The 22,089-nt window shown below is 45.6% G+C and overlaps 1 protein-coding gene and 1 long non-coding RNA gene across 4 annotated transcripts in view; one reads left to right on the forward strand and one right to left on the reverse strand.

The window, feature by feature from the left end:
* Positions 1–1,938: 1,938 nt before the first annotated feature.
* The window catches only part of Srgap1 (SLIT-ROBO Rho GTPase activating protein 1), a 264,594-nt gene continuing 244,443 nt past the window's right edge, over positions 1,939–22,089 (reverse strand). For both annotated transcript variants that reach the window (XM_008765403.4, NM_001191784.2), the window contains exons 19-22: positions 16,705–16,885; positions 14,757–14,891; positions 14,279–14,618; positions 1,939–6,680 (exon numbers count right to left, since the gene is read on the reverse strand). In XM_008765403.4, the coding sequence (XP_008763625.2) occupies positions 6,303–6,680; positions 14,279–14,618; positions 14,757–14,891; positions 16,705–16,885 (1,034 nt within the window). In that variant the 3' untranslated portion in view covers positions 1,939–6,302. The remainder of the gene's footprint in view (positions 6,681–14,278; positions 14,619–14,756; positions 14,892–16,704; positions 16,886–22,089) is intronic.
* Positions 5,918–20,764, forward strand: LOC120093620 (uncharacterized). Of its 2 annotated transcripts, XR_005487012.1 has the most exons (4): positions 5,920–6,057; positions 12,012–12,137; positions 19,766–19,932; positions 20,384–20,764. It is a non-coding gene; the product is annotated as an uncharacterized LOC120093620 (long non-coding RNA). The 2 variants fall into 2 exon arrangements; XR_005487013.2 differs by lacking the exon at positions 12,012–12,137 and having other exon boundaries at positions 5,918–6,057.

Here is a 22,089-nt window from a genome sequence, read left to right on the forward strand (position 1 = left end):
GACTCCAAAGGTGATTCTGGGAACAGGTAGTCGGATACGTCTTGATGGCCTTCTCTGTTCATCACTGCTTTGCCTGTCTGGTGATGAACCTTAATGGGCCTGTCATTAATACTCCCCCATTCTTTTGTTCTGTTTTTGAGGCCCTGGCTGTCCTGGACTCACTGTGTAGACCAGGGTGGCCTTGAACTCACAGACATCCTCTCACCTCTTCCTTCCTGCACTGGGATAGGTAGGGATGGAGGAGCTGGGTGTGGCAGGTCATGCCTTTAGCCCTAGTATGTAGAAGGCTGTGATAGGGTTGCAAGTTCGAGGCCATCCTGCGTCACATAGCAAGACCCTGTCTTAAAAAGCCAATATAATGAAACCTAAAACCAAATCAACAAAACAATAGGGACAGAGACTGACCCCTGGAATGGGTTTTGACATTGTTCCAGGCTTTGGGAATACTTTTACTACTCCCAAGTCAAACCTGGGGAATTTTTCTTCTCAGGCACCCCAAGTATTTAAGGAAAACCTTTGTGGGTGCAGTAAGAGTCCGCTAAGCACAAGGGTAGACAGACCTATCTGGATGGGGGCTCTGATCCATGTGGGAAATGGGTGTGTGCGGCCAGTGTGGCAGGCTGAGGCACACTGTGATCTTTCCAGAACAATCTTCCTTTCTCAGTTGGACACCTCTTCCTGGTAAGTAGCCTGTGAGTCCAGCCTTCCATAAGGAAAGTGGGCACTGGGGAAAGGGACCCAACCGTAGCATCAAGTGAGTCACAGTGGTTCCAGATTCTTCCATGAAGAGCTCTTGCCCCCAGATGGGAGGAAACTCACCTTACCTTTGGGTAGGCCCTCTGACTAGAGGTCTAGACGTCCTTCCATCAGGGGCTAGAAACAATTCTAACTGGGGGAGTCACCTAATTTTCATTAATTCATAATTCCTCTGAGTTTAATGACTTTTGCATATGAAACCCAACGTTTAATTAGGACACGCGCCTGCGATAGAAGTCCGTGTAGGGACAGTAAACGTAGAACTTCCAGCTTAACTCCTGGTCGGCTGCTTTTCTCTTGTGCTGGGGACTGGACTCGGGCTTGTATTTGCTGGTAGATCTACTACTGAGTGAAATCCTCCAGCTCCTCACGTAAAATTCAATGAAAGGAACCAGATATGAAGACTGTGTGAGCCCACATGGGCAGTCAGACTGACAGGTTTGATGACCAGCTAGGGTGTGGGGTGTCCACGTGCTGGCTCCCTGTGGCTAGTGTGCCGTCCCTTGGTCAGGGTGGTAGACACTTTCTCTTTTTTGGTGGTTGGGCTTGAATGGTTTTGCATGCTAAGTGCTTGCTCTACCACCAAATTGTAATGATTGATACATGTATATATTTTATACTTCTCCAAGCCAGGGCTGTGACAGATGCAGCTCCTCGGACAGGGCTGTGTATAGGAGGCTTCATTTTCAAATGCATGAATGAAAATACATATAAAACAAAAATCTTTTCTTTTTAGATTTATTTCTTTTATGTATATGAGTACACTGTCGCTGTCTTCAGACACACCGGAAGAGAGCATCGGATCCCATGACAGATGGTTGTGAGCCACCATGTGGTTGCTGGGAATTGAACTCAGGACCTCTGAAAGAACAGTCAGTGCTCTTAACCACTGAGCCATCTCTCCAGCCCCTAAAAATCTTTTCTTAAACATAGGAGCCAGGTGGTGTGGTGCTTGCTTTTAATCTTGGCTGAGGCAGACAGATCTTAATGAGTTGAGGCCAGCCTGGTCTACATAGTGAGTTCCAGGACATCCAGGGCCCTGTCTCAAACAAAACAAAACAAAAAACAAACAAAAAGAAACAGCTAAAATTTCACAATCTTAAAGCAACCCAGCTCTCTAGGAGAACAAGAGTAAAAAGGGAACAGACAGGACAGTCACAGCAAATCATGAGCAGACAAAGGTGGTCAGAACTATCATATTTATTATAAAGCTACACCTTGAAGAACAAACCCAACTGTATATTGAAGCCTGCAATGGTACATGCCAAAAATGTACTGTACTATACAGAAAAGTGCATCGTCACGACAAATTAACAAAACATCTTCTCTTCCAGGACTGTAAAAGCACCCCTTTCCTCCTCACCTCAGAGAGGAGGGGGACGTACTGGAGAGCAGTACAGAGCAAGGGGACGGATGGCAGTACCAGTGTGGGTGGGGCCTTGTGGGGAGGTTGGATTGGATGGCAGGGAGTCACAGCAGGGTGAGAAAGGCACAGTCACGTCTAGGAGGGCAACAAGACAGTGTGACAATCCACACGATGCGAGATGCACATGACTGAGGCGCAGGAGGCTGGGGATGGGGAGAGGCTGGGAACAAGTGGAGGGAGTTTCAGGACACTGTGGTGGGCAGCAGGAAATGAAGGAACTGGGTGGGACCTAGTGGGCAACAGTCCAAGAGCAAGGCTAACTCTAAGATAGGAAGGCACTTTCACATGTACATACTACAGATGTACATTGACACACTTAGGTAACTGTCACAAGCAGAAAGCTACCGGTACTGCAACTGACCAAATCAACAGGAAAGGACAATACTGGTTTAATTACGTGGGTGGGAGTTATCGTTCAGAATGCAGGGACAGAGCAATCTCTCCTGTTACACAGCCACCTACTACGCTTTAGATATCTACAGTCACCGTCACACTACACACGGAACTTGTGTGAACGCTCTACGGAGGGGCATTCACAAACGCACAGTTTATATATTTTCTCTTACTAGTTTCTAAGATAAGCGTTATGGAACCTGGTACGGTTATTTAAACATACAAAATTCCCTATGTAATTTAAAGATACAGTTACCCATCTTGATTATACCACCGAGACTTTTTCTTTTTTTTTAAATAAAGTATACTAGGATGAGTGGGAACTCGGTCTCCGCTGCAAGCCTGAGGCTCCAGCCAGCTGGAGCTTGAGGGGGCCTCTCAGCTCAGGGGTCAGTCTCAAGTAGGGGGTTCTATCTGCACTTCCAGGATTTCTGTGTTTCAGGGTCTCAGTGTTGGATACCAGAGATGGCATCCCAGATGCGTTTCCTGAATTTATAGTCTTTTCTACTATTGCCAGGAAAAAAAAAAAACCAACCCAAATAGACTCTCAATGAACTCATGGCCCCCTTACTGTTAGATTTCAAATGTTAGATCACAGTTCCTTCAGCACGCAGACATTAGAGGCTGGGCAATCTGAAATGCTAAGACCACTACCATCGACCCAGCTTCTTAGTTAAATGATAGAGCCGCTTTGGGAATGGCAAGTGCAGAGACAGAGAATTCAAGAGAGACTGGCCCTTTGGAGCTGTTTATCCATTGGTAATTACTCATGACTATGGTAGTTGAATGAGTGGGACCTCACTATGAATTGTTCTGTGGCTGGCTCATGGGGCACCGAAGTCAGAGTACGTTGTGTGAACACAAGGAAAACTGTTGAATAATGGTGTGGCATGTGACAAGACCTCGAGCTTTGCGCAGTGCCCGAGACAGTTCGAAAGTTTATGCGACACTCCTCAGAGAATGTGCAGTTAAGTTCCTAGCAACCCATTCCTCAAACCCCCCCAACACACACCAAAGGGCTTTGCAAATCTCCGTCAGGGCTCTACAGATGGGCTTTGCAGATGGGCTGTAAACATGTGGTTCTATCGGCTACGAATCTTGAGTGCTTGTGGAGTCCGGTATCGTCATGGATTTGCTCACCAAACACTCCCATCCCTAAGCTGCATATGGACTGAGATTGGCAATGGGGAGAACAGAGAGCACCTTGGGGTTCATTTCCTTCCTTTCTTTGTGCCTTCCTGCTATGCTACATTTGTGGTATAAACCAGGCCTTGCAAGGCGACCCTTTTCAGTTGCTGCAGCTTTTAGGGAACTTTACTGACAGCTTCTAGGGTCCTTTGTGCAGGGGGATGCTTTACCTTAAGCTCTTCGGGGCGTGGCTCAAAGGGTGCCAAGTCAGAGGGGGAAGGGTAGGCCTGATGAGTTATCACTCAAGAAAGGAAGGATTGGTGAGAGCTTACCTGGAGGCCATCTACACTCTTGGCTTTCATTTGAGACAAAGGTATGCCTGGGAATGGTAACAGGCACAGGACAGACGATGGAGAAGGAAAAGGATGGAGCCTACCAGGAGCTGTTTCCTAGAGGAAGAGGCCCCTGGCAGTGTATACGAGTATGGCCTTTGCTATTCAAGGTAGCAGAGTCCTGACCTAGTGGTTAGAAAGGCATAGGTGGGGCACAGAAGCCAGGGAGCTGTCTAAGGAAGTAAGATCTGAAAAGCTAAAATGAAAGCTTAAGAAAGGCATTTACAGATGAACTCAAACGGCAGCCAATTTCTTCTGCCCTCTGCTGGCATCATCCGTCAAGGAATGGAAAAATGCTTTTAAGAGTCGTTATTGTTTTCTAGTAAGTGGAGGGTCCATTTAGGGGACAATAAATTTCCAAGGAGACCACCAGTCAGTGTCAATCAAAGGGTAGTCCTGGCTGGGTCTCCATGGCTTCTTTTTCAAAATGGTTGGAAAGAATGGTTTCGAAAAATTCGAGGCTTAAAGCCTTACCATATCTGAAGTACCTGGGGGTAGGGAGTCTGTCTTCAGTACATTTATGAAGTGAGGAGAGTGACTTGGAAAGGGAATATTTCACCGATATGTTTTCCTGCAATGGGATGACTGGACTGGCAAACTGAGGTAGCCATCGGTTACGACCCTGACTTTAGTACAGGTCTTGGTTGGTTTCTGCAGAAGCTATTGTCAATGCTGTGCTACTGTTAGGTGGGCACACAACCAGCTAGAGGGTAATTAATGGTGGGTCCTAAGGGGTTTGCTTTGAGCCATCTGTTTGCTCCATCAGAAAGTTCAGTGTTAATGCAGATGTCCGCTGCTGTGGCTAGGAAAATTGTGATTTGTACCTTAGTGAGAATAGTTGTGTTCAGAATGATCTTGGGATGTACAGCTCAGTGGTAGTGTATACTTAGCATGCAAGAGGTCCCCGTCAGTCCCCAGAACCAAACAAACACAAATCTACCATTTTTTTAAGATGGAGGAAAAATACAGTAAATATAATAAAGAAAAATGGCTATATGCCAAAATGCCAGGGAAAGAGGTCCCTAATTGAGCCCATTTGGGTATAGTTCTGTAGAGATCATAACCCAAAAAGCAAACACAAATAGGACGAGAACAGAAGTCACGATTCTGAGGTACAAAACTGGGAAGACACCATCCCGGTGCCACAAGGTCCTCTTCCCTTGGTGGCCTCGCATGGCTCCCTCAGTACCATAGCCAGATCTGGCTTGGCTCAAAGAGAGATGTGGGTAGTAGGGCTGGGGCTTCAGATTGGGGACCATTGGACCCTTGTGGCATAAAGGAACCAAGGTAATTTAGTCACAACATCAGTGGATGAAGGATTCACTTCCTGTTTGGTTTTTTTTCCCCATTGCCATAAAGGAGATCATGGGTGTTTAGGGGAAGGCAGCCATGTTTCTCAGGCTGTTATCGAACAAATGTGCAGGAGTTTGTGGTGCAACCAGAAAGTCTTACAATTCGACTGTTCTAGTCCTTTGTAAGTGTAGGGGGTGGACTTGGACTTCTCCAGGGCCCGGCCGAGTTCTTTGAGGGAGTAATGTCAACAGTTTTCCCCTTACTACCTTTTCCAGGTTCAGATCAAGCAACATCTTAGGGTCTTCTGCACCCTTCCACTGAGTCTTTAACCTGGATCCAGGGAAATGACTTTGATGCAAGGGTCCATCATTGAACTCCTTCAAGCCATCAACTGAAGGTTCCTCTGGAGCCTTCCTCTGTGACTTTGATCAGGTGCCAGCAGCCACTCTGGACAGAGTTAGAGGTGCTTGTTGTTGGTTACTAGGCAACGAGTGCTCTCTTCCTGCTAGTGTCACAGATCATGGCGGGTGATGCTACTCCAGTGAGATCTAGGATTCGGGTTCTCTTGCTTCCGGGACACTCACCTGGGCTACACTAAATCGGAAGTCATATGCCTAGTGTTGGGTGAGGTGTTGCCTTCGTTACAGGGGTGCAGCATTGGATTTTCAAGTAAGTCTAAGTGTTCCTATTGTCTTTAAAATGACAAGTGTCCAGTTATTAAAAAAATTACAAAATACAAATGCCCGTGTTAATTCAGCTAGTCCCAGACATCATTACATTCGACACAACATAGAAAAGCCAAGGGATCTCCAGTTATAAGGGCGAGACTGAGGAAGGCTGAGGATCACCGATTCTTGCCACTAATTCATTTTCACTTTCACACACACACCCCCCTTCCCTCATGACCTTTGTTTTTACATCGTGCAAGACTTGTCTGTGGGACCCTGGGAAGGTGCGGCAGGTCCTACAGTAGGGTTTGTTTTTGGAAGAACAGCAGGCTTTGGCCTAAGGGCTGGGGGCTTCAGCTGGACACCCATCCTGGGTGCCACCATAGGCTTGAAAGTACTCATTGTATCGCTGGAGGAGCTGGTGCTCCGTCGAAGCTGCGGCTCTGAGCTCCTGAGGGTGACGCTGTGCAGCGGGCTGAGAGATTCTGTGGAAGTCGCAGGGGTGGGCGAATTTTTCACTTGCTCCAAGGTGTCTAGCACGACATCCGGGGCGTGTTTCACTGTGCTCTGCCTCTCCAGCTCACGGAGTTCGTTCAAAGCCGTATTCATGGTCTCTTCAATATCCTAGTGGGAAAGGTCAGAGAGAAAAGAAGAGGCCGGTGTTACAGAAACGAAGCAAGAGAGTGAACACTGGAACTTTACAGTCCTGCCACGGAGTGTGTATACCTTGTGCATCTGGGTTGATCCCGAATGATCTTAGAAGCAAAGCACACCAGAGTCACAGATCAAACAACCGTTCACGCTGAGGAACTAGGCAGCCTACTGAGGTCTCCCTGTCCTGTGCACTGTTGATCAGAATTCTGTCTCACCTTTGTGTGCTGAGCATGGGCAGGCCTGAGGTCAGCCTCAGGTGGTGTCCCTCAGGTGGTGTCCCTTTTGTTTTGAAATAAGAGCATCTTGCTGGCCTGGAACTCACTGATTTAAGCGAAGCTGACTAGCCAGCAGCCCCGAGGGATCTGCCTGTCTCTGCCTCTCCAGCACTGCTTTTACAATCACACACTACCACACCCTGGTTTTTAACATTTGTTCTGAGAATGGGACACATCCCCATGGTTGTACATCAAGAGCTTTACCACCTGAGCCTTGTCCCTAACCCGTCTTGAGATAAATACAAAAGTGAAAACTCCATTCATAACTACCAGAACAGAGGTATCAGAATGTAAAACATTTAGTCAGGTGTGTATAATGGCCAGCTTAGGTTAGGATGTATGTCCATTGCCTGGCGTGCTTATTAGTTCTTTGTGCTGGGAACATTCAAATGATTTCTTAATTGATGCCATTTAAATATTTGATATTAAACATTGTGGCACGCTACCACCTTAGTGCAGGAGCTGTAACCGCCCCACCATCCCCTCCCATCTCCCTTTTGTTCCTCTTGGCTTAGCTGCAGCACTGACCTAGCTTCTCTTTCCTACCCGACTTTGCTCCTAGAGGGGTCTCATTAACAACTCATTCCTGAGACTCTTGAATGTTTGGATAAACACACACACACACACACACACACACACACACACACACACACACACACACACACACCACTCTGCTCTATTACTTTTAGAACTTGCCGCTAGGCACGATTGCTGGGTGTGGATGCCTGCTGCCTGGAAATTCGTACCCTTATCAATTTACTATGTCCCTCTCTCCTTCTGCCTTAAGCTTAATGGCTTGTATCTGCTAGCCCCCGCCTTGGCCCCCGCCTGTAGCAGAGGCTATAGTCCTTGATTGTCCTAGGACCTTACAGGACTTTCTTCTTGCTCCAAAGCATGGCAGAAAAAGTCCTCCTCTCCTTCCCGGCATCTCCTTTTCCTCTGGGGAGCCAGAAGTCCCACCTGTATCTTCCTTCCTGCAATTGGCCCCTGGCCTTCTTTATTGACAAGTCAAGAACCAACAGGGGAACAAGACCTTACATTATCAATTATGGAACACTAGAAGCTACTCTCCTGACTGACCTGCACACATCCAGCACTTAATTGTTCTCGCTCCAAACCAGCCTCAGCCCTCCTGGCCTCTATGCTAGCTTTGAACTCCACATTTTCCCATGATCTTTCAGAACGAGGTAGTTGTTTCCTTTTCTTTCCTGGGCACAGCCCTCACCGTCCAAGTATCTCTTATGTGGTAGGGCTAGTCGCGATGAGTGCTATGTTTGCTGGCCTGTGGCTTTCATTTCTCATTCTGAGAAGTGCCTTTGTCTGGAAGTACTTTTTTCTTTCCCTTTCAGTGTTTAAAATATGGTATTCTGGATAGTTATGCTGAGAAATCTGCATTAGTTTTTAGGATCCCTCATATGGGATTTGACTTTATTCTCTTGTTGCTTTTACTTTTCTTTCTTTTTCTTTCTTTCTTTCTTTCTTTCTTTCTTTCTTTCTCTCTCTCTCTCTCTCTCTCTCTCTCTCTCTCTCTTTCTTCCCCTCTCTCTCTCTCTCTCTCTCTCTCTCTCTCTCTCCCTTCCTTCCTTCCTTCCTTCCTTCCTTCCTTCCTTCCTTCCTTCCTTGTCTTTGATTGGAATGCTCATTGGAGAAGACATCTTGGGATTGAGTCTAGCCAGGGAACTTTGAGCTTCCCAGACTTGGACTTCCATACTTCTCTCAATTTTGGAAGTTCCCGTTTGTTATTAGCTGCTTTCTGGTCCTTTCTCCGTGGCTGTTCCTTCTGGCATTCCCACAATATGAGTATTACCTATTTAGGGGTATCTTGAAGTCTTGAGAGTCTTCCCCACTTTTTACTGTCCTGGTGTTTTGCTTTGGCTGGGCCCATTCAGGAGCACCATCTTTAATGCCTGGACCCATTCTGTGGCTTCGGTGCAGTCTTATATTGTGGCTCTCAACTGCATCCTTTTCTTTCTTTTTAAATTCCACTTGCTGAATTCTTTGGGTGTGAAGATTTTGTTTGTGTTTTGTTTCATGATCTCTACATCTTTGTTGATTTTTATCAGTTAGGTCACGGAAGGCTTCTGTGAGTTCTCTGAGTCATTCGTGTTCTCTTGTTCTCTCTTCTGTCATAGTCATTATCTTGAGTTTGTTTTCAAGCTGGTACATTTCCTTTCCTTTAGGGTCTGCTAACAAGTGTTACTGTGGTCCCATCCTTTTCATTTTTTTTGTTGATTTTTTTCCCATCTAGTGTAATATTCACATCTCCAAGTTTTATAGGTTATTTATTCTTTTCAGAGGGACCTCACCACTGTGGATGGATGGGGCCTCACCCTATGGATGGGTGTTAGGGCTTTGGTTAGGTAGATGTTGCCCTGATTCTAGATGGACCCACTGATGAGGCTATAGCTATATACCTCATATATAACCCATCAGTTATATCTACGATGGCGTCACTGTTCCAGGATGCAGGGTGTGTGACTGCAGGGGTATGACGGTTTTGCATGAGGGTGGGGCCACTACCTGATTTATTGTTGGGACTGTATGGGTGTATGCAGGCACTGTGGGCTGTAGCTGTCTGGCTTTTTGGTAGGCAGAACTGCCACCTGACTGTTGGGTATGACTCTTGTAGGTACAGGGAGGCAGGACTACACCTGGATGTCTGAGGATCAGTGTAACAGGTGTGGGTCTTATCTGCTGTGTGTCCGGTAGACTGATGGGGACATCAGGGTGCTGCCAGTATGGCTTCTGGGCCAAGTGTAGGCACATTTGGTGTGCTGCCAACTGTTTGCCAGCTGGCCCTCTGAACAGCATCACTTGCTGCCTGGGTGTGAAAGCTCGCTATGAATTTGAAAGTTGAGATCTTGTCTGCTGGGCCTAGGCTCTGAGTAGCCAGGGCTATGGTGCTGTAGCCAGTTGGGTGAGCATGGTAGACAGCAGTAGAGATACAGTGTGGTCAGTAGAGATAACTGTGTGGTCACTGGGCATTAGAGGAAACACTCTTCTAAGGTGGAGGGAGCTTAGGCCATTGTGCCTATAGCTACTATTTTGTACATCTCTGTGAACTCTGGGTAACCCTCCCGACTGTGCTAGGGCCTGTGAGGACCACTGGGCTCTCCCAGGCAGTCTTCTGCAGTAGCAATGAGGACTTCCCAGGTCAACTCTTACCCAGTGTCCATCTTGATTCTGAATCCATTAGGAGGGGGTGGGGAAACAGGATATGTACTAGTTAGTTTTTATGTCAACCCAAAAAGGCTAGTCATTTTGAAAGATGGAGCCTCAGTTGAGCCTCTGCTGGATTGGCTTGTGGGCCAGTAAGCCTGTGTTGCAGTTTCTTAATCAGTAATTGAAGGAGGATGGCCCAGCCCATTGTGGATAGTAGTCTTAGGTGGTGTAAGAAAGCAAACCTAGCCAGCCATGAGGAGCAAGCCAGTAAGCAGCACCCCTCGTTGTCCTCTGCATTGGTTCCTGTCTCATTTGAGTTCTTGCCCTCACGTTCCTGGACACTAGACTACAAGCCATGACATTAAAATAGCCCCTTTCCACCGCAGGTTGCTTTGGGTGATGCTGTTATCATATAAAGAATAAGACAGAGTAGGAGAGACAGCGGGCCTCGCTCTCCTCCCTTTGGTGCTGTCTTGGATTTAGGCTTAAAAACCGTTTATGCTCACGTGGCTTCCCCGAGGAGTATGTCAGCACTCTTCTTGCTGCCTTAAGTCATTCAGGTTGGATGGATCAGTTTTCTATTCGCTATCATGGCTCCTCCCCTCTTGTTGGGGGTAGGGGCAGGGACCAGCAATAGGTAACTCTATTTTGTCTTCTTTCCTGGATTATGAGGAACATGAGGGTCAAAACAGACGTACATTTGTCATGCTTCTATATGTACATGGAAGGCCGTAAAGGAAGGGATCTTATGTGTGCACGCCTGACTAGCTGAAAAAAAAAAAAGAGCAAAATTATGCATACTAAACCTATCAGATGTATAACCTTGATGAAGGCCACTGCACTTTTATACAGCAAGCGCTGTAAGGACATCTATCTAGCATGGACATCTGCCTAGGAACTGTCTGTCCGACCTTGGGTGGATGCCTGTCTTGTCATTTATTAATCCTGGTAGCCGAGGATTACTCTTTCATAATAATGCATTTCTCTCCATTTCACCTTTGAAATGTTTCTGCGTCTCCACGCCCTTGAATTCGCTCCCAGTTTACTCCAGCAGCCTATCCCTAAGCAACCCTGTGCCATTCCCCAATGCACACCACCAGTCTTAGAAGAATGTCCCTGATTGTCATTTAGGCTGACTGTAGAAATGTGACACACTTTTTGCACAGCGTTAGATTCTCTAGTGAATCGCCCTTTGACTGGAGCACTGTGAGCAAGGGCTGGGCTCTCCGTTCTTTTGAGGAAAATCACAGTGCTCGTAGGAACATCTTTCATCGAGTGTGAAAGTTAATACTGCTAGGCCAACGCACGCTTTTAACCACTGAATTGATGGAAATTCTATGTGTGGGCACAAAAGTATTTTACTTTGTCTTTTGCACAGTCATTAACATTTGTATGAACAAGTTCTAGTGTTCTATAACACAGTAGGGCAACTATAATTCAGCATTATAGTTAATAAAGAGCCAAACACAACGAGGGAAAATATCTAAGAAGCTGTAAAGCTCACTTGATAACTTCACATTGCATACATATACCAAATTATGTAAAGTCCTTATATCAATAAAAAGAATTAAGATAGAAATGCATTTAATTTTAAAAAATATGGATTTCATTGTATTTATCACTTATGTTATCAAATTGAAATATCATTAATCCAGGAGAACTATAGAAAGTTATTTCAAAGGGCAAAGTGTGTACCATTGAAGAGTTGATAGACAGTGCATGCTCTGTGTTACACACACACACACACACACACACACACACACACACACACAGCAAAGTGGGCACCATTGAAGAGTTGATTAAGACAATGTTTTCTCTCTCTCTCTCTCTCTCTCTCTCTCTCTCTCTCTCTCTCTCAAAATAGATACCATTCAGAATTGAAAGGAATCTTGGCAAATGCAACAGTGTGTGTGCAACTTGAGGCATCTTGAGGACTGTGCTGTATGGAATAAGAGAGCAACAGACATATAAAGATTGTATTCTATGGGAGGTATGTGAAGTGGTCAGATTCACAGAAACAGAAGACAGTGGTTGCCCGGGCTGTGGGGAAGGGGCGTTGGAGAAAGTACCCCTGTGTAACATTCTGGAGAGTTTCTTCATAAGGATGGAAATATTCTTCACGAATCATCTATACCTAAAAATGCTTAAGACAGCAACATTTATGATTTCTCTTTAAACCAGGAGTTCAAAACAGGCAGTGTTGAGATGGGGTGTAGAACCTGCCCTGTTCTAATGGAAACATTTCTTCTCTTTATTCCCAGGAACCCTTCTATCCACCTGAACCATAATCCTTACTCCCCACACAGTGTAACCGCTCTCTTGTCTTCTCCTCACACAGTGTAACTGCTCCCTTTTCTTCTCTTCACACAGTGTAACCGCTCCCTTATCTTCTTCCCAGCTGTATCTCCAGCGCCTTGAGAAAGCAGCTGCATTGAACCTGTCCATTAGGAAAGTCTATCACAGGCCCTGGTACAGTTAGCCCTTAACAAGCATTTGCTATGAAGAAGCAAAGCCATGATATTAAGTCACGGTATCCAATGAAGGACAGAGCGAAGCATGACATGATGTTCTTCCGTAGACAGGACACTCTCCCATACCCTCTACTTCGGGAATTCTACCGATTTGTTTAACAAAAGAATAAACATCACTAGGACACCCTCATTTGTCCCTCTGGGGATCTTTGAAGGCTGGAGATAGGAGGATAGATAGAAGACAGAGCTGGAAGCCATTTTCCAGGGTGACACTCTTCTAGCAATTACATATGTAATTTCCTTAACCGCTAAACACAGGCAACAAAAACCAAATATTTGCCCCAGACAGATTGTAAGGACCTTTGTTGACTTTTTTTTAAAGATTTGTTTATTTTATGTATACAAGTACACTGTAGCTTTCTTCAGACACACCAGATCCCATTACAGATGGTTGTGAGCCATCATGTGGTCGCTGGGATTTGAACTCAGGACCTCTGGAAGAGCAGTCAGTGCTCTTAACCACTGAGCCATCTTTCCAGCCCCTTTGTGGACTTTTGTTTTTATGATTTGCAGTAAGAGGATTTCCTGGTTCTGGTGGCAAAAGCGTTAAACAGATTATTGTTTATCTTTTTACCCTCAAGATTCTGGGTCTGTCTCCAAAACCAAGCACATTTCACCTACGTCTTACAGCAGTGACGCTAGGGGTTCTCAAACATGACCCTCAGTTGCCGTCGAATGTAACTGGGTCAGAACAGGTCTCCAAGGGTCTTGCATAAATAGAAAGACTCAAAGGTCAAAAGTCCTTTTTGCCGAGAGAGTGCTCTGTACTTAAAATTCATTTAATTGTTTATAAGTGCACAAAACTATTCAAATAGTCTAAGTGACCGCCCAGAATCCCTTACCATCAGGACACTAAAACAGTTGGGGAATGGGTCAACTAAGGACTCTTGGGCCTGTTTTGTGTTTTAGAATAATCCGTTTTCTTATTTCTCGCCCCCTTCTGCTCTCCCTCACAAAGACGCGTTTTGAACCAGGGGGCCAAAGGGGAAGAGTGGGCCAACTCATTCACCCCTGTAGACCTGTGTCTTGTCAATTCTCACAACTATGGAGGGTCTCTATGTAATCTGTGCTGGGAAGGGTAGATGCTGTATTCAAGAGATACATGGGTCCCAGCATTACTGTCCTTTAAATGGCTGACTGTTATTGCTGACATGATTTTTTGACTAATCTGTCAGTTGCTAAGTTGGAAAGTGTCACCTTTGCTTTCTGCTGATTTATCTTGTATCTGGGCTCTCCATTCTGGTCTACCCACCAGTCTGTTACGCGAGCTTTAGAATGTATTAGGTTCTGTTAGCAGGTCCTTCCCATTTTTTTCAGTATTTTCCTGGCTGTCCACCAACGATGGGCATGGATGTCGTGGCTCCCACCTTTCTGCCAAAGCTCTTGAAGTCAGTATGAATCTAATATGCTAGGCCTTTTCCAGTAATAAACGGATCGTGGAGACAGATTTCACAGCCGAGCTTTAGACAGTGAACACATTCCGTTTGCTTTCTTTGGTAATTTCTATATTCCAATTATCATTTACAGATTTTAAGTCTTTCACATTGCCTTCAACTCAACTGAAGTACGTAGAGTACAATATTCAGTTAGCAGCACTAACCTGAGCAATTGTCTCGGGGTCTAGCGGCTTGTGGTCATTGAAGCCGGTGTACTGCCCTGATGACGTAGACCTCCGGATAGGAGGGCTGTCTATCTTCTTGAGGGAGTCATGGCGGCTGATATTGGTCAGGCTGCCATGGCCCGGCCGGCGTCGCCTCTCAGGACTGTCATTGTTGAGGCCACGGTTCTGCAACAGGCCCCTGGGGTGACCGGTTAGGTTTGGGGATCCCAGATCAATCGAGGAGTTAGACAGAGCATGTGGGGGATGCAGGGGACAATGGCCGTCACTGGTCCTTCCAGGACGTCTTCCCGGAGGGGGTGGTTCTCCTCTCTTTCTTTGTCTAGACGTTCAGAGAAGAAAAAGAAGACAGGAGAGCTTTTGACACCGGATGACACTTTAAGGCTGAGTGCATGTCTGACCATTCCTCACGGTCCCTGGAGGAGGGGAGGTCAGGGGCTGATGATCAAAGGCCACTCACCTGGCTAAATAGCTATCGGAATGGCGGTCAGTCGGGGAGTTCATGTCCTTGGATGAGGACTTGTCTTCAGGGACTGGCCCGCTGCTGGCTTCGCTGTCGGCTTTTTGGCTCAGCGTGTCTGAAAATGTATCGTCCCTGGAGCAATGGGGAGCAAGAGAGAGAGTCTTCAGCTCTTAGAGTGGAAAGAAAACTAAGGGTTGGTATTTATGTAAGACTTTTATTAATGTGGCTGTCCTTGGTTTGTATTTGTAGGTTAATTGTGTGTGTGTGTGTGTGTGCGTGCGTGCATGCGTGTGCATGCAGATGCTATCTGTGGAGGCCGGAATAGAGCATCCTACCCCTGGAGCTGAGGTACATGTGCTTGTGAGCCACAGAACAGGGTCTGGGAACTGAACTCCGGACCTCTGCAGGAGTAGCACGTGCCCTATACCCTGAGTCTCTCTTCAGCACCCTAGAGTAGATTTTCATTCTAAACATAATGTCATTTTATTGCCAAAAAGTTGAAATCTTCAGGAATACAAGAGAATAAAATAATAATCATCTATAACACACTACACCAGTCAGGTGGGGTGGCACATGCCTTTAATCCACTCCCGTGGCACTCGGGAGGCAGAGGCAGGTGAATCTCTGTGAGTTTGAGGCCAGCCTGGTCTACAGGGTGAGTTCCAAGACAGTTAAAGCTCACAGTGAAACCCTGTTTTGAAAACAAGAAAAAAAAAATCCCACTAAACCAAGACCTTCTGTGTCTAGAATGCATATGAATGTGTATATGTATATGAAATACTTACATTATGGATAACAGGCCTTTCTGTTTAGTGGTTCACATATGTAAACCTTCACGTCTACATATATATTACATATTTCTTCAGTTGTCAAATACACACTTTATTATTTCTAAAGCTGTGTAAAAATATTTTTTCTCACTTTATATGGTGTGTTTCTCTTTTACCTTGGGAAGCTACTTGAAGTTGATAATAAACTGTGAAATAGTATTCTCAGAAGTCAGGGACTCTGCTGTGTCCATTGTTTCGTAAGCTGTGCCTCACACTTACGCTGCCATTGTCTCAAGTCCTTAAACAGTTCTGGAACTTTTAAGCTTTCTCATTGGGGAAACTGAGACAACATCAACAAAAGCCTTGAGGTGATTACCTTTAACTGTGGCTCTGGATTCTCCCTCTTGAGAGCTGGGGACTGAAATAGCTGGCCACTGAGAGATGATACTCTTGGAATCATCATGGCCATAGGAACATTCAAAGTCATTTTCTACAGAGGTTATTGTTCTGTGACACCATCAAAAGGCGTCTCCCATGAGGTCCTCTCGATCCAGCTTGGGAAATGGATACTTGTTGGTTCTGAACTGTCAGCAACTATCATGCGTAGAATCCTGAACTTTTTGTTTCCTTTTTTAAAAAAATGAGATGGGGTCTCATTGATCCCTGGCAGGTCTTGGATTTGCTATGTAGTCAAGGATGACCTTTATCTCCTAAGCCTCGAGCTTCTATCTCCCGAATGCTAAGATTACAGGCAGGCATCACCATCCCTGGGTTATGTGGTGTAAGCTGAACATGGAGTCCATTCCTTTGTAAATTCTGGGCAAGCAACTGACCAGTGCTATCCAGATCTCTGTGGGAGCATCTCCTAATGCACTGGCAATTGAACAGCAGACTTTCAAGGACAAGAGAAATCTTCCCCACAGAGTAAACACAGTGATTTAATTATTTAGCACTAAAGTCACCAGGAAAGTGGAAAATTCTGCACAGTGCACTTTGGTCTTTTTTTTTTTTTTAACCTGGGGGCTAACAGGCTGTAGTTCGGCAACTGAATACATGCTTAGCATATGCAAGACCCAGGGGTTGAATTCCTTGCCCTCCCTCTTCCTGCAAAAAACCCTCCACCCGACCCTCCAATAGCTGGAATGTTCAGGCGGCTGAACGTTGGGCCCACTCACATATCTTGCACAACTATGTACTGATGAGGCACAAGCCCATCGATGCCGTTGTGTCTGCCTTCCCACCAGTCCTCAGAAGCTCGGTGATACAGCAGCAGTGAAGCACCCTTCTTGAAGGACAGCTCTCTAGCTGACCGCCCGACATAGTCAAACTTGGCTATGGCTTCGATGGGCTCACACTCTACGGGAAAACAACAGAAAATGCAGAGGGACATGAACATCAGGAAGACACGAAGTATTCTCTGGAAGCCAACATCAGGCTCTAGAAACAGGCTGACTAGGACAATGAGTGAGGCAATAGGAGTCAGTCAGGGGTGGGGGTGGGGAGAGAAACAGAGGGACAGAGAGGACGGGATGAGGAGGGGTGGATACTTCTAGTTGTCACTTGGTATTCTAGGCAAAAAGAAAAATTGAGCATTAGATCTTAATTTCCTCAGCCTCTTATTGGAGATACAACGACAGTAAAATAAAAAGATTTTGACTCCACAAAATGACACATAAGACCTCTCCTTGGCTGTAATATCTACCACAGTTATTTTAATCTTCTTTTGACATTGATGGAGTGTGGTTGCAACATGCTAGTGGCGTTTATAACAGGAAAACCCCCACAATTCCAGCAAGCATGCTTTATTAGCTTCAAAAAATACATAACGTTACCCCGATGGATGCTATTTGATACATTTATTCTCCTCGTGGACTTTCTTGATTTTTTTTTTTAAATATGAAATCTCAACATTATCGTTAAGATTCAGGAAAACGTTTTCTTCTCACCATAAAAATTTTAGATTTAATTATGAAACACTCATAGGTTAGACCACCCTGTACTTAGAGTAAAAGATTAGATCCAAAAACTATTTTCTGGGGATCGAGAGTTAATTGATGGGAGAGACTGACTGAGTAAAACACAGGGTCAGAACTCAACACTGCTGGCTATGATCCTGTTCATACAGCATCTTACGTGCTTTGTGAGTTAACCTACTGCAGAAGTGTCCTTCATTCGAGGTCTTTCTATGCCTCTCCTACCAGCCTCTTACTCTTGTCCCTGCCGTCCAGAGGTGAGTGGGCATCTAATGAAAACTTCAAGAAGTTGTGCTTTTAGAAACATCTGCACGGAGAACGATGCCTCATTTGCTTAAGAAACATCTGCACAGTGAGTGACACACCTCATTTGCTCCAACCTGGGTATGTGGAGATATTGAAGAATACGCAGGCAATGTGGCGGAGGAAAGCCTGCCTGTCTCTCAACAGTTCAGGAAATTGCTTTCTATTTCTCTTGATAACAAATCTACTCATTTGAAAGAGTTCATTCTTCCCAGCGTTCACTGCAGCACCCATTGTACTTATGGAAAATAATGAGGTGAGAGGCTTTTGGTAAAGAAAAGCTAGGCTTCTTTCTTGGTAAATTAGAAATTCTCTGAGACATGTAAAGTAGAAGCAAGAAAACGAACAAACGCCCAAAACCTTTCTGTGAAGGGCTTGTGTAAATTTCAGCAAATCGTCATGAGACAAAAAGGCTGGCATCTGTTCCAATCCGCTGGTAGGCAGTGTTTGAAGAATTACAATGTAACTGTGCCCAGCCACCTCACTAGGCAGTGTTTGAGGAAATACCATGTAACAATGCCCAGTCGTGCCACTAACATGGAAAAGGTGTAAGACTTTTCTAACTCTCTTAGCAGCTGGGTAAAGCTTTCAGGTCATATGTAATGCTTTGGTTGATTGTGAAATGTTCTCTCATGAGGCATAATTTTAATAGATGGTCTTTAGCCATGGTGGCACTGTTCTGGGACATTACAGAACTTTTTCGATGAGGGGACAGGGCTAGGGAGTTATAGGTAGGCCAGGTTCCAGCCAAATTCTCTGTTCCCTGAAGACGAGGGTGACCAGCCACCTGTCGTCACTCATGCTGTCACATCGTCTGCCACCATGTTGTCCCCACCATAAGGGACTGAGTGCAAGGAACTATGAGGCAAAACAAACGTCTTTTTAGCAATCTGTCAGAGGGATGGGGAAAGCCAATAGCATGCCACCCCAACTCACATTTTATCACAACAATGTGAGCGTAGCAGTGACTATTTATAGAAGAGAGGGTGGAACTTTCGTTTAAATAGGATGGCCCTTTTCTCTACGTTTCCAGAGAAAGATTTTCTCCTGCTTGACCTGAGATGTCGAGATACCAAGATCTGTACTCCAGCTTCCCCAGAGGATAGAATTCTACAAAGGCGCCCTCAGAGTGAAGATCTGATAATTTATTAAAAGCAACTTCATGACAGAGGATTTATGAACCCTTGTGCCAACACACCCTTATATTTATATTTTTAATTTAAAAATGAAAAGCTAGCATAGAGGGCGTGATACATACTCTACACTCACTGGGTGAAGGAGGAAGAATAGAGGCTCATCGCTGCTCTCAGGGCCTGCCATGTTATGTTAATGCTGTCCAGAACAACATACATGCTACCTACTCAAGTAATTCCAGGATCGCACCCTCTGTGACAGTCACGTGTTTTTATCGTTGCTTTTTCACATAACAAACACCACAGTTATCGGATTCACCAGATCTACTGAGCTGTGGGGCAGGTTATACAAGGATGAGCACACAGATCAGAAGCCCATTTTAGTGGTAATGGTAGTATATCAACAAGTAATTTTCAGCAATTCCATTATTTTGACCTCTTTGTACTCTTCTGGGAGCCATTTTACAGTCAAGTGTCAATCAATAAGCTATTTACAGACATCTTGGTCTGCGCAGTGCATGGCAAATCAATCTCAGGGCACGGGGCATCACGGCTCCTTCATAGCAGGAGTCTTATGGTCCTTTGGGGTCCTGCAGAGACTTTTTAGAATGTTGCCACTGCTGACATCAATATCAATCATAGCAAGGGTGTAATGTGATTACTTAGTGCTTCTGCATGGCTCTGTTAACTGCAAAGGGGACGTGGCCTCAGCAGAGTGTCTGCCTGGTGCTAAGGTCCTAAGCTCATGGTCTTATACTTTTGGTATGACGTAATAATGTTGTGCCTCCTCTTGGGCACTTCATCTTCCCGAATATGCTTCCTTCTAGATCTATTGCCCTTGCAGAGGTCAGTTTTGTTCTGTGAAAGCCTGTCCTGAAAACAGGATGATGCCTCCCTGATACCATGATAGAGCAAAGAAAGCACACCATCGGACAGTCAAAAAGGCGACCGGCGTCCCAACGGATTTAGCAACAGAACTGTGGAGGTGGCTGTGGTAAGAGCCTGTCCTTAGAGAGCAGTGCTTTTCTTTCCGGCAGAGAGTGAGGGCCACGATCAAACCACAATGAGATCTGTAGTAATGAGTGTCCAACCAAGACTCTCTCCTGTAGTGGAAAGGTAGACATATGACAGATGGCATGATACTGGGACTGGTATGTGGGGAGAGAGCTGGCTGGGTTTTACCTAACCTGGAGAAAGCAAGGGAATACTCAGAAGTCAGCAGAGGGGGAAGGGTGGGGGAAGGAATGAGCCAGGGAGAGAAACAGACAAAAGGATGATGTCAGAGGAGCTTGAGACTAGAGTCTGCTTAGCCTGAGTTACCTGAGCCTCCTTTCCTACCAAAAAAACCATACTTTTAGTGTTCACGGAGTTTCAGCATAGCATCCTTGGACCCTACTGTCTTCTGTATCTTTTCACAGACTGTTCCCATCTTCCTCACTGTACAGCTCTGCCCCGCCATCCTAAGGAAATGCCTGTCTGAGGACTTTGGGACACGTCATCCCTGAGAATGCAGAGTGCGCTGCTGCTTTTCTTAAGCTGCTCTCAGAGTCTGCACCTAAAATGCCCAGTGACTGGCTGCATGGAAATCTTTAAGCTAAAAGCTGCACACTGACTACAGGCTGCTGTGCCCCAGGGAGAAATAAACGAGGAGACCCTTCATGAGAGGCTATCTTCCTGAGGCTAAAGTTCTAAGACGCACATCAAAAATTTATATGCGTGCTGGAAAGAGACCCAGTGAGTGAGAGATTCGGAAAATGTGTTAGAGTTATCAGACACATTTGCACGAGAGGTTGGATATTTGAGTAAAGATCACAGAACTTAACCTATCTGCTGCTTGGTCTTTTTTTTTTTTTAAGTATGGCAGGGAAAAAATTCAGTGGGTCAAAGGAGAATTTTCACACAGCTAGAGAGGCTCTAAGAGAAAACTTTCGGTATATATTACAGAAAAGGGGCTGGGCATGGTGGTACACGGCAGTAACCCCAGCAACCTGGGAGAGTGCAGGGAGGGCAAGCTTATAGTCTGTGTTGTACCATACAGCAGGACTCTGTCTTAACAAAACAGAACGGCAAGAAAACCCAAAGGCTGGTGGCTGTGCAGAGGGTCATGGGCTCAATTCTTATCAGCACAGGAAAAGCTCTGACAACTGGTGCTGAGCACTGAACTCTGGAAGTTAGAAAAAGCCAGGCAGTGGTGGCACTTCCCTTTAATCCCAGCACTGGGGAGGCAGAGGCAGGCAGATCTCTGAATTTGAGGGTAGCCTGGTCTATGAAGAATGAATTCCAGAACAGCCAGGGCTACATAGAGAAACCCTGCCTTGAAAAAAAAAAGATGAAGAAAACGAAATAGTCTCTTAGAAGAAAGTATCGAAGTGAATTTGGCGACACTAAACGACTGGAGATCTGCTCACGGGCTGAGCTCTAAATGGTTTAGAGCAGCAGCCCTTGCCATATCAACACATGTGAAGCTGTAGCTCTTCTCTCAGCAGGGTTTAGAGATGAAAAAAAAAATAAAGTATTTGAAAAACAGAGTCTCAAATGTAGGGCAGGAAAGTGTGACATACACGTACAAGGGAGGGCTGTCCCGGCTTTTTAAAAGGAGGCAGTGCTCCATCATGGACGAATGGGTGGGCGTGACGTAAGCTATAGACTTCATGGCTCTGCCTAAGTCAAGAGCCTAAAATAGCCAATTTCGTAGATTCAAAGGATGGAGGTTGCCAAGGGCTGGAAGGAGTGTGGAGTTAGCAGTCGGTAGGGAACATGGTTTCAGTCAGGCGAGGTGGACATGCTCTAGAGACCTGGTGTGCAGAGCCAGACCTATCCTCATAACATGTAAGGTTAACGGGTGAGGGGCTGGAGAGCTGGCTCAGTGGTTAAGAGCACTGACTGCTCTTCCAGAGGTCCTGAGTTCAATTCCCAGCAACCACATGGTGGCTCACAACCATCTGTAATGGGATCCGGTGCCCTCTTCTGGTGTGTCTGAAGACAGCTACAGTGCACTAACATACCTAAAATAAATAAATCATTAGAAAGTAAATAAAATGGTTGTGTGTGGGGAGTGTGTTAAGTGCTGAGAGGTAGGGAAGAAAAGGACAAAGTAGGACTACTTTCCTCCTCTCAGGGTTTAGCCCAGTTTCCTTAAAGTTGATCAAGA

The sequence above is a fragment of the Rattus norvegicus genome, chromosome 7 (assembly GCF_036323735.1).
Source record: "Rattus norvegicus strain BN/NHsdMcwi chromosome 7, GRCr8, whole genome shotgun sequence".
Classification (NCBI taxonomy): domain Eukaryota; kingdom Metazoa; phylum Chordata; class Mammalia; order Rodentia; family Muridae; genus Rattus; species Rattus norvegicus.